The sequence below is a fragment of the Capricornis sumatraensis genome, chromosome X (genome assembly GCF_032405125.1).
Source record: "Capricornis sumatraensis isolate serow.1 chromosome X, serow.2, whole genome shotgun sequence".
In the NCBI taxonomy this organism is placed as follows: Eukaryota; Metazoa; Chordata; class Mammalia; order Artiodactyla; family Bovidae; genus Capricornis; species Capricornis sumatraensis.
The window spans coordinates 17,972,382-17,988,959 of NC_091092.1; the positions used below are offsets into that span (position 1 = coordinate 17,972,382).

A 16,578-nucleotide genomic window follows, 5' to 3' on the forward strand; every position below is an offset into this window, starting at 1 on the left:
TTCAGTTTAGAATAGGAATCGGAAAATAACTAATGTGTCCCGTGTTCTATGAGATGAAAACTATATGATAATCAGAAAAACAGCCCCAAATTCATCGGCCTGATTCAAAGCTCTCCTTCTTTTATCAACGCACACATAAAGCAGTAACATTCACTTTCTTAGATTTGTGGCAGGGCCACATTTGGGCTAACTCGCAATCTCTTCAGATTATAAGCATATTCTCAAAGAAATGACAAGAAAGTATCTTGTTTTTTTAAAACTCAAGACACTTACGTTTTACTTGCTCTGTTCTGCTTCCTTCTAGGAAAAGAAAGAACAGCAACAAGGAGAAGATGTATCTCATGCCTCCCATGCCGCCCATCTTCCACTTTTTTCTCATTCCGGCCAGTGCAAAAGGCAGCTTGAAACTTTCAGGGCCCAGTGTACTCAAGCTGGTGGGAAGAAAGCAGACAAGAAGACTTAGAATAGATCTACTGGAACTGATGGAGACCTCTTATCTCAGGCTTCTAACCTACTGGGGGGTCGGAAGGGCTGGGGGAATTTACATAAGTATAATAAGCACTGTTTTTCTGCACAGAAAGAGAACTTTCCTCTCCTGCCTCGCAAAGACTGTGGGGGAAAATTTAAGTGGACTAACATACATTCCTATCCAACGCTAAGACTAAATCCTTACAGGCAAGTCATAGGAAAGAAAAAATAAATTTTGAAATCCTCATTTCTAAGGGAATTAAAGTTGATTTCTCAAGAGCTTTTCTTTGGGAGAAAAGGGAAACTGGGGTTTGCAAAATGGCCATTTTGGCAAACAAGATAAAAATAATAGGCAGTGACCCAAACAATTTCTGAAATGAAAGTCAACTGATCTTAGCTTCAAGACTACCATTATTTTTATTCCTTTGGGGATAGGGCAAGCATTGATCAGCGTTTCGCCTGTGTCTCTTATGAGATCTATAAGGATTTTCAGTTTGGCTACTTATGTTGGAAAAGAGATGTGATTAGCCACTGGATGTGATGTAAGCACCTGAATGGTTCAGACATATTCCTCTCACATGAAGTCCCCTGTGAAATGGAAATTTTAAATGGATCATTTAAGGAATATTGGGCAAAATTAAGTAGGGAATATGTTCACATTGCATCACCATGCAAAAGACCACCCCCAAAACACCTACCATTCTTAAAAATAGGAGAACTGCATTTCCAGTCTCAAGAGTGGAAAGCTTTCTGAGGCTTAGAACACAGAAGGTTTGCTATAGATTATATCCAGCCACAGGTCATTTCCATCGACTTTAGAGCTGGCAAAACTCTTCCAATGGGGGATTTGAAAATATTTAAATAATTCAAGAAACACCATATTTCAGTCTGGGATTAACATTGGATGGGAAGTGAGTTCAACAATCTTTTCAGCAGGTCCAACCTAAATATTGAGTATAGAGAGCTGGATGGAATACAAGATGATCATTCTGGAGAACTGAATTGTCTTTGGGCCATGATGTGAATGCCACCACTCTTACTTTAAATATTATGAAGTTGGCCAGATAATTTAAAATCATGGTTTCAAATTAAGTGTATGTAGCCAAAGCAGAACTGGTCATAGAGAATAATTTATGCTATCAGCCAGGATTTGCAGCACTGGTTTGCCTCTCTATCTCCTTCCTGTTCCTTAAACGACGACTAAATTTTCCTGGGACATGTTCATGGCCTTCAAAAGACCTGGGTTCTTATGACCAGATCCCTTCTGGGAGCTTCTGACCCTCCTTCAATCACTCAGAATGTCCAGCTCCGTCCTCTGAGAGTTACCAGGTTCCCTCAAAGCAAATCATTTCCATGAACAGCTTTAACACAGCAACTCACCCCAGTGAGGTTCTTCCCGAGCCTTCTTTAATAAGCTTATCCTCCAAGCCTCCAAAGGAGAAAGATTTTTTTTAAAACCACTGAAATCCAATTTATCATAATCACATATGGCTCTCAGGGGGGATTTTTGAAGCCGTGGTTTTTGGGTCTCCCCATGCAAGAACCAACTGGATTGTTTTTCTTGTACAATGGTTGGGTGATTTGGTGAACAGTAGCATTGCCTCATAACTCAAGCTGGCAAGAAAACGGCTCTTAGGTTTTGGTTTTTGTTTTGTTTTGTTTTTTTTTGCTTTTCTTGGGTCTCAACTAATGGTATGAGCAAAGAGAAAAGTTGGTGACTAGAGAGCAATTAATCTCTTTTGGCGTTCCTGTCATCTGTGTGGCCTCCCTGGCTGGGATGAAGAACATCAGAAAATGAATCTCTTTATAAATAATCACTTTTGATTTACAAGATCCTGAAGTCCTGCCTTTATGTACTGTATGGAGCTATAAACCTAGAAGAGTTCCCTCCCCAGGTCTCTGTTCAATTTCTCTTTATCCCTTTAACTTTTTCTTTTTGGGGGAGGAGAACAGTTCAAGACATTTGTTGGGGCTGCAGCAATAAACACGAGTGAGCATTGCTCAGCAAACATGCCGACTCTTACACTTGCAAAGAGCCAAACTGTCCTTAATTTTTCAAATTATACTTTGACCCAGTTAACTGGAGTTATTTCGGCATTAACTCTCTGTCTGCTTCACACAGGCCGTTGTGCCATTGAACTTGCACTGACTCTTTTACAGGTTACTTAGAAATGTAGCCATTGACATATTTGGGGGAAAGCCAGGCCCCAACAAGAAAACAACAAAGAAAACAAAAATTCTGAGACCAACGCTGCCGAGCTGGGGAGGCTGATTGGGCTTTACAGGAGTCTAAGAAACATGTAAGACCCTAAAGAAATGTACCCATTAAGGTGCCTTCGTGAAACAAGCATTCCCCAAGTTCATTTGCAACAAGCGAGGGGACCAAGGGCTCCTTGCCTGGCTGTGACTGCAAGGGATCTGGGCGGCCAAGTGTCAAGGCTCTGTCCGTTCTCAGAAGAGGTCTCCTGGGTAGAAGAGAATCAGAGACATTCCCAAAGGAAGGCTAAAGGATGGGCAGCTCAGCCAGCTCTTCATGCCCCACAGTGTTCCTTTAATCCTTCCTAGAGGCTTCACTACCCTTGTAATCTTACATTCACTATTGTCTGTGGGACAGCCCCCAGGGTAACAATTCTCTTTTGGACAAACAGTAAGAAGACACTGGAGTCGCAGGCCAGAGTCCATCAGCTAAAATCCTCTCCCCAGTCTACCACCCAACAAGAACAGCTCCATTCACTGGCGGTGGGCTGGCCCTGAAAAATGGCAGCTTCAGGCCAGGGTGTCTCTGGTCTGAGTTGAGATGCCTCCATCTCTGCTCTGAGGGGCAAACAATGCCTGGAGTTTGGTTTGCAAAACACCGTGCTATCTATCATTTCCTTTTGATTTCCCACAACAACTCCACCTTCAAAATGGGCATCCTGGAGCCCAGAGAACTCAACTGCCCATTCTCATAAAGTTAGTGGCAGGGCCGGCAGGAACTAGAAGGCAGGCTTTCCAGGCCCTGAGTTCTGGCAATACCGCGTAGCACCCGAGCTTAGCGGCTCCAACTCTGACCCCAGTGGTCCGGGCCAGAAAATGAGGCAGATGTCCACAAGGAGGACAGAGGAGCCTCCAGCCCCTTCTGCTCTGTTTCGTTAACTTGAGTATGTGGGAAGCACCTACTGGTCCAGGGCACTTGGGCAACCAAGCAAAAAAGACTCGGGCGATCACTAAGGGGACCGCAGAACCTGTTAGATGGCTACCCAAGGGGCCTCCCCGCAGCTCCAGAGCCTGGAACTACGCAGGCCAAGCGGGAGTAGAAGTTCGAATCCGGAGGAATACGACCCCCCTCAACCCACCCACCCACCTACCTTAGTCCAGCGCCCTGGGCCTCACCTCCAGCCGGGCGGGCCGCGGGCAGCTGGAGCAGGGAGTCGGCTGGGGTGGCAGGTTCGGGGAAGTTTGGGGTGCCCTGGGGGAAGACGGCCCACCTGTGCAAAGGCTGGAAAGGAAGAGAGGGAAAGCAGGCGCCTGGCACCGCTCACTGACCTGGCCACCGGCCTCCTCCGTGGTCCACGCGTGCAGCCGCTCCGAGCTCCCTGGGGCGCTCCTCCGAGGTCTGGGATTCGCAGGTTGTGGCGAGAGCTAGAGTGCGTGCGAGGGGGGAGGGGGGACTCGAAAGTGGGTGGGAGGAAAAACATCACCGCCCTCACACCACGAGGGAGCAGCGGTTCGCTTGAGTCCTGGGGGCAGAGCCAAGGCGCGGGTGCGGCGGCCCGGGGCCACCTGCCCGCCCGCCGCCCGCTCCCCACTTGGCCCGCGAGGCCGGCGGCTCGGCGCGGGCGGGAAGTCCGCGACCACGCAAGCCGCTGCAAGCCCGCACCCCCTCGCCTCCCCGACACCGCCGCTTTCTCCCCTATCCCCCGACCCGAAAGTTAAGAAATCGGGAGAAAGTGTGAGGCTCAGCCGGCGACTTTCCCATCACGCAGCGCCCCCACCCCCCCGCTCCTCTGGCTAAGCCAGCGTTGGGGTCTTAAAGGGACCGCACATCTCCTCCGGCCCCTCCTCCCGCTCCGCGCTGGAGGCGCCTAGGAGCTCCCCGCTGCTTGCTCATGGCCTGATGACCCCGGCTACCCTCCGACTTCCCTGCTGGAAGCCTCAGCCCCTCTCTTCGGGCACCACGGCCGCTCTGCGTGCACCTGGTCTGGTCCCGAGCCGGCGCGCGGGAAGCGGGATGAATTGGCCTCGAAGATGATGCCCTATAGCAGGCTGCTGATCATTTCGGGGTGTATCCCAAATCCACATCGCGGCTCCTAAAGTGACAAAACGTTGGTGCCCTTCAAGGCAGGGTGGCGATGAGTGTGTGTCTGTGGAGGGACAGGATACGACTTAGAAATCTGCTTTTGTCCACCAAGAGAGTTCCTAAGACCCAGGGAAAGGGTCTCCAGTAATTGTTAGGTGTCTTGAAGAAAACTTGGGAGTGGCTCACCAAGAACCCATCCGTGAAATCGCAATATCACTGCCGACCTTTTGGTGAACCCGAGATGGACTAGTCCAAATTTGAGTTTATTCCATGAGCAAGAGTTACAAATTATCAGAATTCTCTAAGGGCCCGAAATCGGTGCCTTGACAGACAGTACCCATTTATATTTTGAGCTCCTAAATTTAAAGGATAGCTGCAGGATTTTTTCAAGGTGGAACTGCCTTACATTGATACTCTTAACATCAACATGCCACTTTATGGCTAACAGAGTACTTTCCTATGCATCATCATTACTTTTTAAACTCTCACAACAAACGGAATGATCTGTCCGTGGCCTCAAGTGTTGGAGTTGGAGAGGAACTTCTGGACCATTCATCTCAATCTCTTCCTGTCACAGAAGAAACTGATGGAGGAGGGAGCGGAAGGCATGATGTATGGAAGGCCACTCTAGATAGATTTGACCTTCCAGTTAAGATTTCCTCACTTTCAACCCACTGCTCTCTGGCTGTTATCGCCAGTCTATAGATGAGGAAACTGATGCTCAGAGCAATTGTGCTTGCCAAAACCATATCATATGTCACGAAGAGAGAACAAAGGAGAATGAAAATCAAAAATAATTGTCCCTGGAAGTTAACTCTTTTTTTTTTCTTTCTTCACAAGTGTTAATATCATCCAACTAGCCCTGAATTGCTGGGGATGTTTATTTCAGTGCTAACAAAGAAAACTTGGCCCTTTCTGAAATGTTGCCTTCAGGGCCCAAAATGTCTAGCTCCATCCTGCCACCTAGGTAGCCACACATTACCACATGCATTCAATTTGTGCTGTACTATGTTAGTTTGAACTTGCTGATTTGTTGCCTCGTAACCATTCTCATGCCATTTAAGGCACTGATGTTTTGTCTCACTGCACTGAGTTCCTCAAGGCCAAGGACTGGTTGTTTAATTTGCTTTGTATCTGCATCCCCCAACCCCATCATCACTCCCAATGTGCTTAGAGAGTATTCAGGAAAATGGGTGTCAGGGAACAGACAGGGACAAGCATAGATCCCAGTATTAAAAATCAGTAGACTCACTGAGATTTAAAAACTCATCTATTTGGTTACAACCACTGGCTCCCCTTGCTTGATGTAGTATTCTGACTACTCCATAACAAACCATCCCCAAACCTAGTGGCTTAAAAGCTTCCAATGATTTATTATGATCAAATGGTTCTTTTCAACTGGGCAGTTTTTGCTCAGGATATCTTGTACACTTGGCAACAGTATAAGGGAGTGCTGGAATGCTCTGAAAGGTTCTTCATTAGTGTAAATGCTGGTGGTCCTTATATTCATTCCAGTCTTGATTTCTGAATTGGGAACTCCAACTTGGGTCTTAACCTAGACTTCATACCAGGTCTTTTTCAAGATAAACTGATGATTATCTCTATGCTTTATTTTTCTCTACTTATTAAATGGGGAATCAAGCATAGATCATCTCATAGTCATTCTTAAGAAGTTTTACTTTGAGATAATCATAGATTTATATGCAATTGTAAGAAAGAATTCACAGGGATCTCAAATTCCTTTCACTCCCAAAGATAACATCATGTATATCTATAGTTGTTGTTTAGTCACTGTCATGTCCTACTCTTTTGTTACCCCATGGACTGTATGTAGCTCAGCAGATTCCTCTGTCAATGAGATTTCCCAGGCAAGAATACTGGAGTGGGTTGCCATTTCCTCCTCCAGGGGATCTTCCCAACCCAGGAATCGAATCCATGTCTCCTGCATTGGCAGGTGGATTCTTTACCACAGGGCCACCTGGCAGAACATATCTATAGTACAATATTACAAATGGGAAATTGACATCAATACCATCTATCCACCTTATTCCAATTTCAACAGTTCTATATGCACCCATCTGCCTGTGTGTCTAGCTCTATGAAATGTTATTACGTGTAGGTTGATGTGATCACCACTATAGTCAAGATACTAAACAGTGCCAACCCCACAAGGGTCTCCACTGTTACTCATCTTGTCTCCCTCTCTTCCTGACAACCACTAAACTGTTCTCCATCTCTGTAATTTTGTCATTTAAGAATATTACGTGGAATCATACATAGGTTACCTTTGGAAGTTGGCTTTTTCCACTCAACATCATTCTCTGGAGATCTATTAAAGTTGTTCCAATATCAAGCGTTTGTTCTTTTTACTGCTGAGTAGTATTCCATTGATTCCAAATTTTGGCAATTACAAATAAAGGGGCTATGAACATTTGTCTACAGATTTTGCATAACCTAAATTTTCATTTCCCCTGAATAAATGCCCAATAGTGCAGTTCCTGGATTGTATGGCAAATGCATGTTTAGTTTTGTAAGGACTGCCATATGCTTTTATAGAGTGCCTACACTATTCATATTCCCACCAGAAGTGAATGGGAGATCCAGTTTCTCTACATCCTTGTCGGCATTTGTTGTTGTCATTATTTTTTCATTTTAGCCATTCTGATGGGAGTACAGTGATATATCATTGTGGTTTTAAATTGCGTTTCCCCAATGCCTAATGATAGCTACTATCTTTTCATGTGTGTATTTACATATGTATATCCTTTTCACTGAAATGTTTCTTCTTATATCTTGGCATCTTCAGATTGAATAGTTTCTTACAGTCAAATTTTAAGAGTTCTTTATTTAGATACTGATCCTTTGTTGCATACATGGTTTGCAAATATTTTCCCCCAGATTGCATCTTATTCCCCTAAGCATTTATACAACAAACATTTTTAATTTTGATGAGGTCAAATTAGTCAGTTTTTCCTCTTATGGATTGTGTTTTGACAATAAGTCTAAGAATGCTTTGTTTCAGTTCAGTTCAATTCGGTTGCTCAGCCCTGTCTGACTCTTTGTGACCCCATGGACTTCAGCACGCTAGGCCTCCCTGTCCATCACCAACTCCCGGAGTTTACTCAAACTCATGTCCACTGAGTCGGTGATATCCAACCATCTCACTCTATGTCATCCCCTTCTCCTCGAGCCTTCAATCTTTCCCAGTATCAGGGTCTTTTCCAATGAGTCAGCTCTTTGCATCAGGTGGCCAAAGTATTGGAGTTTCAGCTTCAGCATCAGTCCCTCCAATGAATATTCAGGACTGATTTCCTTTAGGATGGACTGGTTGGATATCCTTGCAGTCCACGGGACTCTCAAGAGTCATCTCCAACACCACAGTTCAAAAGCTTCAATTCTTCAGCTCTCAGCTTTGTTTATAGCCCAACTCTCACATCCATACAAGACTACTGGAAAAACCATAGCCTTGACTAGACAGACCTATGTTGGAAAAGTAATGTCTCTGCTTTTTAATATGCTATCTAGGTTCGTCATAACTTTTGTTCCAAGGAGCAAGTGTCTTTTAATTTCATGTCTGTAGTCACCATCTGCAGTGATTTTGGAGCCCCAAAAATAAAGTCTGACACTGTTTCCACTATTTCCCCATCAATTTACCATGAAGTGATGGGACCAGATGCCATGATCTTAGTTTTCTGAATGTTGAATTTTAAGCCAACTTTTTTAACTCTCCTCTTTCACTTTCATCAAGAGGCTCTTTAGCTCTTCTTTGCTTTCTGCCATAAGGATGGTGTCATCTGCATATCTGAGGTTATTGATATTTCTCCCAGAGATCTTGATTCCAGCTTGTGCTTCATCCAGCCCAGCATTTCTCATGATGTACTCTGCATATAAGTTATGCTTTGTTTATCCCTAGATCAATTTTTCCCCTGTATTTTATGGTATTGTAGTTTTAAGTTTTACATTTAAATCTGTGATTCATTGAGTTAATTTTTATATAAGGTATGAGGTATAGATTGAGGTTCACTTTTTGCCTGTGGATGTCCAGTTGCTCCAGCCTCATTTTTAAAATAACTATCTTTCCTCCATTGAACTGCCTTTACACCTTGGTCAAACATCAGTTGGGTATTGTATGGGTCCGTTTCTAGTTTGTCTCTTTCCTTATATCAATTTCTATGTCTATCCCTCTATCATCAGCATCCAGTTTTTATTGTTATAGACATAGAGTAGGATTAATATCAAGTAGAGTGGTTCCCCTACTTTATTCTTCCTTTTCAAGATTGTTTTAATTATTCTGGGTCCCATACCTTTCTGTATAAATTCTAGAATAAGCTCATCTATGTCTACAAAAAACCCTTCTCAGATTTGGCTAGGAATTGCATTAAACCTGTAGATCAGTTTAGGAAGAACTGACAGCTTTCATGTGTCTTGTCTTCCAATCCATGAATACAGTATGTTTCTCCATTTCTGTAGGTCTTTCTTGATTTCATAGATCAATGCTTTTTATATTTCAGCATATAGATCTTGTACACATTTTGTTAGATTCATACCTACATATTTTATTTTCTTTGGAGCAATTGCAAATGTTATTGTGGCTTTAATTTTGATTTCCAGTGTTCACTGCTAGTATGTATAAATGCAATTGATTGTTGTGTGCTAATCTTGTATAAAGTGTGCTGTAGAACATATAGTCATTTTATTTTTTTCCCAGCTTTATTGCAATTTAATTGACCTAGAACATTGTGTAAGTCTAAGATGTACAACATGATGATCGGACATATGTATATATTGTGAAATGATTGCTACAATAATGTTGGTTAACATGTTCATCACCTCACGTTGCCTCACATAATTACATTTTTTGGGTCTATGGTGAGAACATTTTTAAGATCTACACTCTTAGCAACTTTTAAGTATATAACAGGGTTATATTATATATTTAATTATATGCTAACTGTAGTCACCATGCTGTGCTTTAGAGTCTCAGAACTTATTTATTTTATAACTAGAAGCTTGTACCCTGTGACCAACATCTCCCCATTTCCCTCATCCTGCAGCTCTTGGCAGTCACCATTTTACTGTTTCAAAGTTTGGCTTTAAAAAAAATTTATTTGGCTGCACTATGTCTCAGTTGTGGCGCTGGAGATCTTCATTGCCTCATGGACGATCTTTGTTGTAGCATGTGGGATCTAGTTCCCTAACCAGGGATCGAACCTGGGCCTCCTGCATTGGAAGCCAAGAGTCTTAGCCACTGGACCACCAGGGAAGTCCCAAAGTTCGGCTTTTTTTTCTTTGAAGATACCACAGATAAATGAGATCATATGGTATATGTCTTTTTCTGTCTGATTTCACTTAGCATAATGCTTTCAAGGTCAATGTTGTCAAAAGTAGAAGAAGTGAATGTAAAAATGGAAGCATTATGGAATGATTAATATTGATCAGTGTCCTGAGAGTATAGATTTTAGCATTTTAAATCCTTCTTATCCTATCTGAACCTGGAAAATCTGGTTATTTGATTAACTTTCAAAAACTAGCAGGGCACATAGAGATTAAGGAGAAGTGTATTATGGCATGGGGCTTCCCAGGTGGCACAGTGAAGAATCAGCCTGCTGATGTAGGAGACACAAGAGACGCAGGTTTGATCCCTGGGTTGGGAAGATGCCCTGAAGAAGGAAATGGCAATCCATTCCAGTATTCTTGCCTGGAAAATTTAATAGACAGAGGAGCCTGACAGGCTATAATCCAAGGGATCACAAAGGGTTGGACATGGCTGAGTGACTGAGCACAGCATACAGCAAATTATGGCATATGTTTACTTCTTTATACAGAAAATCAGACCAAACTAAAGTTTGTATTAATCAAATACTTGATTCAGTATCTAGAAGTTGACCTTTGAGAACCCTTAAGCTGCATTTAATGTGACCCCATTTATCACTTGTATGTATTCATGTTTGTTACTGAATTTTTGTCTTTGTTATATTTTCTTCTTGCTAGTCATTTCTAAAAAGTGCTAGAACACAGAATTGGCTGTCAATAGTGTGGTTCACCTAATATTTCCATCTTTCTTTCTTTAAGGTTCATGTAGAACTTTACCCTCACCTCCTACTATGAGCAGCACCATCTGATTTGCTTTGTTGTTCAGTCACTAAGTTGTGTCCAGCTCTTTGCGACTGTAGCATGCCAAGCTTCCCTGTCCTTCACTATCTCCTGGAATTTGCTCAAACTCATGCCCATTGAGTTGATAATGCTATCTAACCATCTCATCCTCTGCTGCCCCCTTCTCCTTTTGCCTTCAATCTTTCCCAGCATCAGGGTATCTTCCAATAAGTTGGCTCTTTGCATCAGGTGCCCAAAGGACTGGAGCTTCAGCATCAGTTTTTCCAATGAATATTCAGGGTTGATTTCCTTTAGGATTGACTGGTTTGATCTCCTTGCAGTCCAAGGGTCTCTCAAGAGTCTTCTCGAGCACAATTCAAAAGCATCAGTTATTCAGACCTTTTTTATGGTCCAACTCTTACATCCGTACATGACTACTGGGTATAGGTTTGCTTTGGTCATTGAAATCTTAGGAGAAGTGATGTGTGGGAATAAAGAGTTAGTGCATGATTTGTCCCATTCCCTTCCCACTACCACAGGAATCATGAATGCATATTTGGAAATGAAGCCTGAGTTTCAGAGTGACTAAGATGAGCAAAGATCCCAGCAGAATTATTTTGGAAATCAAAAGTGTGTGATACATGGAACTTTGTGCAGCACAGCTTCTGAGATTTGGAGGGTGCTTCTTTTTGCAGCGTAATCTGCCCAATTCTGACTGATACCACCAGTAAAAACAATTCTGTTTCCTTGCATTTTGTGTAAACCAAAGAACTAAACAGAGCAGCTTATAGAATCCTGGAAACAGAGTTAATAGAAGTCATTATTTTTTGGTTTCGTGTGTTCTTTTTGGCTAAGTTGTCATTTTCCATTTATGCCTTTCACTTACTGTATCAAACAAAAATTACCCAAGGAATTTTTTTGATTTGTGCTTTGAGTTATACCTGAATAGTATTTTATAGAAATGATTTTCCTTTTAACTGACTTTAAGAGAATTGTGGGAGAAGTTTACATCATTCTCTCCCCAAAGAAGCACATCTCCAGATTTATCATAAAGCTACTGAAAAAGCAAGATTTGGTTTATAGGAAATTTCAGGAACATATGTATTTTAAACTCATCACGCTGTGCAGGATTATAGTAAATATGTAAAAGATGAAAGGGTGTGTATTCCTTGATTCAAAATTATAGCATGCCCACAATCACCATGAGTGAGTCAAATGGGTAGAACATAAAATACATTCCCTTCTGGTTGAGGATTCTTCACGTAGTTTAATTACATTTTCAAGCAGTCTCACAAAGGTATGTAAACTTTGTTCACTAGGGATGTCATAAAAACAAACTGAAGATCTAGTGTGTCCAAGTGTTATACTGTGTATAGAAAACTGCAATCTGGTGGAATAAAAATTGCCTCCCTAGAAGCTTTATTGCTATAAAGCATTTAATCACTTTAAATTGTCTTTGCTTAAATAGCTCACGATAGGATCTCAAGGTATCCACAGTTCTTTAGAACTGTCATGAACTTCTCACAGTATTTGTGTTTATTACAAAGCTAGGGAGCAGAAAGTCAAGTCGCTCAGTCATGTCCAACTCTTTGCGACCCCATGGACTGTAGCCTACGAGGTTCCTCCAACCATGGAATTTAGTGGATAGAATCCATGGAAAATAATGGATAGAGTGATCCACTATTATTCTTCAGTAGAACCCACAGAAGTGACTGTTTCATTGTCTTTGGTACTCTGTGTGTTAAGTCACTTCAGTCATGTCCAACTCTTTGTGACCCTATGGACTGTAGCCCACCAGGATCCTCTGTCCACAGAATTCTCCAGGCAAGAATACTGGAGTGGGTTGCCATCCTGTTCTCCAGGAGATCTTCGCATGGCTTTAGAATCAAGCATTTCTGAGTCTGAGTCCCAACAAGTCATATAACTTTTCTGAGTCTGTTTCCTTTTATGTAAAAAGAAGATGATAATATTGCTGCTATGGAGGTTCAGTGGCCTAATGTATGAGGAGGGCCTGGCACAATGCCTTACATAATGCCTGTTAGTTCTTTCCATCCCCACTTTTCCTCCCTGCCCCCGTTCCTTAGGCCGAATGTGAGAGCTATTCCACACTAAGTAAAGTCCTTTATTAGCTACTTAAGATTTAGTTCCCTGTCTGTAGAAGAGAGTGGGGATAAAAGCAGGAAGAATACACCAGTAATTAGTCCAATTTCCCACCTTCTTCTTATAGGCAAGGAGTGAGTTGGGGAGTAGAATGCCAACATGCCTTCAAGTGGAATAGTCAAGAGACATGCCAAAATGGAAGTCACTCTGTCCTCACACACAGGTGCATCAGCACTGGGTATTGTCCTGGTGCTGGGAGAACATCACAAAATATTCGATGCAGATTGGGGCCTAACATCCTTTTCTCCAGCTTCATGGCACATGGACTAGAAAACAAGACACAAGCCAGAGTAGAATCATGAGAAGCCACCTGGATATCCTCACATCCGAATTCCCTGTTCTTCCAGTTCTCAAGGAAAGAAAGTTTGTTTCTCATTAGGAAATGATGCTGACAACTCAGCATCAGTTATAACCCAGGGAATAAGAGCAGGAAACAGAGGATCTAGAGAGCAAAGATGGCAAAATGCTGACCCAAGGGCTGACGAGAGCCTGCACACATGTTTTGTTTGGACTGAACAGGGATTTTTTTTTTTTTCAAAATTTGAATTGGTTCCAAACAATCTTTAGTGTTTATTATTAGGATATTTCACATAAAACCTTGATCTCAACTTCCTCTTGAAAAATTAGAATTTCTGGCAACCATGGGACGATATCTCTGCCTAGTTACATGCTCTGGAACAGGGGAGTGGCTGCTACTTTCACATAGAATATGTGCTCATCAACTGCCACAGTCTCTAACTATCTCTATTGTGTCCCCTTTGTTACCTTTAGGCCTGCTTTATTCATTCAGATTACTTTTCTAGTTTCTAGAGCTGTTTGGGTTTTTTAAATTTTATTTATTTATTTTTGGCTGCTTTGGGTCTTTATTGTTGCATGGGCTTTCTCTAGTTGCAGTGAGTGGGGGCTACTCTTCTTTGCAGTCTGCAGGCTTCTCATTGCAGTGGCTTCTGTCTTGTTGTGGAGCACGGGCTCTAGGGAATGTGGGCTTCAGTATTTGTGACACATGGGCCTAGTTGCTCTGCAGCATGTGGCCTCTTCCCAGACCAGGGATCAAACCTGTGTCTCCTGCATTGGCAGGCGGATTCTTAACCAATGGGCCATGAGGGAAGCCCAACAGTCATTCGAACTTGAACCATGGTGTACAGTGATAACTGTTTAACAAGTGACTCTCTAGGGAGAAAAACTGACAATTTCTGATTTCTGTTATATAAATATCCCCAATATGGCCAATTTCAAACTACCAATGTGTTGTCATTTAACACAGAGTGGTTAAGAGGTGCACACAATTGCCCCTCCCAAGCTGATGGGAGCTGGCATCAGAACACCACTGGCTCGAACTCACTCAAAAAGGCTTCAGCAAAATAAATGGGATGACCAGGGTGTGAGCTAGGAATTCTTATTCACAGGCTAAGAGTCAGAAATCAACCATAAAAAGTCAGATTCAACATCTGACATGGAACGCATCATTAAGTCAACACTACTTCCTTGTTCCCTACCTCTTTGTAAAAATCCCACAGGCAAATTATCCAGTTTGGGAGCATGGGTGATATGCAAGGGAGGTGTAGACTGTGAAGGGTTGGCACTAGCTTGATGAGGTCAGATGACAAAATACAGGCCCCCTGACAGTGCCACTGAGTCGTTCTTTTCAGCTGAATATTACACTGCTTTTCTCCTTATGAGAAGGGGAGGGGACCAGGGAGGGCAGTGAGCTACCCATTTAGAAGCCAAGTTGGCAGTGAAATGGAAATAGGCTGTGAATTACATCCAGAAACCTCTTCTCACGCCAGAACTGAAGGGCTGCTGACCTCAAATGCAGAGGGCAAAGACCACAAGTAGGGACATCCTCTTCTCACACCCCATGCTGGAAAATGACTGAGTGTGCATAGAACAGTATTCTAGAAGGTGAAAACTCTACACACCTTCGAGACAACTTAATCCAAATCTGATTAACCTACACGTGGAGAAACTGAGGCCTGGGGGATGAGGCAGAGAGTGGGTAGGTGGCTCAGCTGGGTCTGGAAGCCTGGTTTTCTGATAACCAGGCTCAGACCTTTTTTTTCTACCAAACACTGTCTCTCAAGGAGTTAAAAAGTGAAAGATTCAGTCCACAAATGGGTGGTGTTGCCAAACCAGCAACATGAATAATATTTTTTGACTGAATCAACTGTCTGTTTAGGCATCATGTAGACACAGTCAAACACTCATCTCCAGTTTTCCCTGTGTTTGGATGGTTTTAAAACCTAGCAGAGAAGCTGCACGTCCAGGGAGTTTTGCCAAGAAAATCTGAAAATCTAAACAGCCACTCTCACATTGGCCCTATAACCAAGTGTCCAAGTCTTTTTTTTTTTTTTTCTTTTCTTTTTCATATTAGAGAAAATATGTTCTTGCTACAAGAGAAGAAGCATCAGAACCTGGATGGATCTTTGAACTGAGACCAGGATTCTGGGCTCCAGTCGTGATTTTGCTTTGGATGGGTCATATCCCGACCTTCCTGTGGACCTCAGTTTCCCCATCTGTTTCTTCAAGCTCTTTGATTGTAAAATCATATTCTGGGTGCCCAGTCACTCAGCCTGTTGGCCTCTTCCAACCTGTGTTTCTTGGCCACAGCGCATTCTAGAAGCCAAGTGCCAGAGATATGGCTGAGCCTCTGAAATTCTGCTTGTTGGGCTTATTCTCCACAGCTAATTTATACAGACAGGCCCCAAATGTCTGTACTCATGACAGACCTCTCCTCTCACTGCCTTTGAATTTTCCTGGTAACCTCTCAGTCATAAAAGCTGCCCGTAATCGAAAATAAAATTCTCCAAGAATTATATCTTTAAAAATAAAAAAGCCTAAACCCAAATGAACCTTTTACTAGATTGTGGGCTCCAGTGCTTATTCCTCAGGGGAGTCTTGTGAAATCAGAGACAAAAACTTGAGAACAATCAGACAAAAAGAAATGTCAAGCGAAGGTTTGGGTTTATTTAATTTTAGTGTTTTCAAATCCACCCTGAGTTGGGAGGAAGGGTGGAAAAAACACAGAGAAACCCCCTCTCCCAGCTGCAAAGCCCACGTGCTCAGCCATGCTTTTCTGTCATTTAGATTTCAGCTTTCCCCAATATTAATGGAACTTAAGCCAAACAAGAGTTCCTTTTATTCCTTCTTCCCCTCTGCTCTGTGCTTGCTAAGTCCTGTGCAAACTTGCCACAGTTCCTAAGCACATGGCTGTGAAATTATCAAGGCTGGACGAATGCCAGTACAAACCAATTTATTGGGGTCCTGAAATTAACTAAAACCTAGAAAGCCTGATTAATTGTGGCACAGCACAGCGAGGAGCATTCGGGGCGGGGGAAGGGGGCAGCAGGCCAGAGCACATGCAGGGCCTCCGTCCTGCCCCTTGATTTACACGACACATAAAGAAGAGCTCCTTCTGTGCACAGGGTTGTGCTGCTCTTACTACTTATTCATCCCTAACCAAAATGTCACTGAGTCCAGCAGGGAAAATGGTAGTCAGTGTGTCTTAGCTACCTATGGAATCAGCCAATCCCATAATGGTAGTGCTTGGGATTAATTTAATTTAATTTTGGCTTCAGGCC

The 16,578-nt window shown here is 42.8% G+C and overlaps 1 protein-coding gene and 1 non-coding gene across 3 annotated transcripts in view; both read right to left on the minus strand.

The window, feature by feature from the left end:
- CHRDL1 (chordin like 1) overlaps positions 1-4,051 on the minus strand; it is a 129,985-nt gene extending 125,934 nt beyond the window's left edge. For both annotated transcript variants that reach the window (XM_068962159.1, XM_068962160.1), the window contains exons 1-2: positions 3,994-4,051; positions 274-431 (exon numbers count right to left, since the gene is read on the minus strand). In XM_068962159.1, the coding sequence (XP_068818260.1) occupies positions 274-379 (106 nt within the window). In that variant the 5' untranslated portion in view covers positions 380-431; positions 3,994-4,051. The remainder of the gene's footprint in view (positions 1-273; positions 432-3,993) is intronic.
- A 5,886-nt stretch (positions 4,052-9,937) lies between these two features.
- Positions 9,938-10,010, minus strand: TRNAW-CCA (transfer RNA tryptophan (anticodon CCA)). The gene has a single exon. It is a non-coding gene; the product is annotated as a tRNA-Trp (tRNA).
- Positions 10,011-16,578: the final 6,568 nt, after the last annotated feature.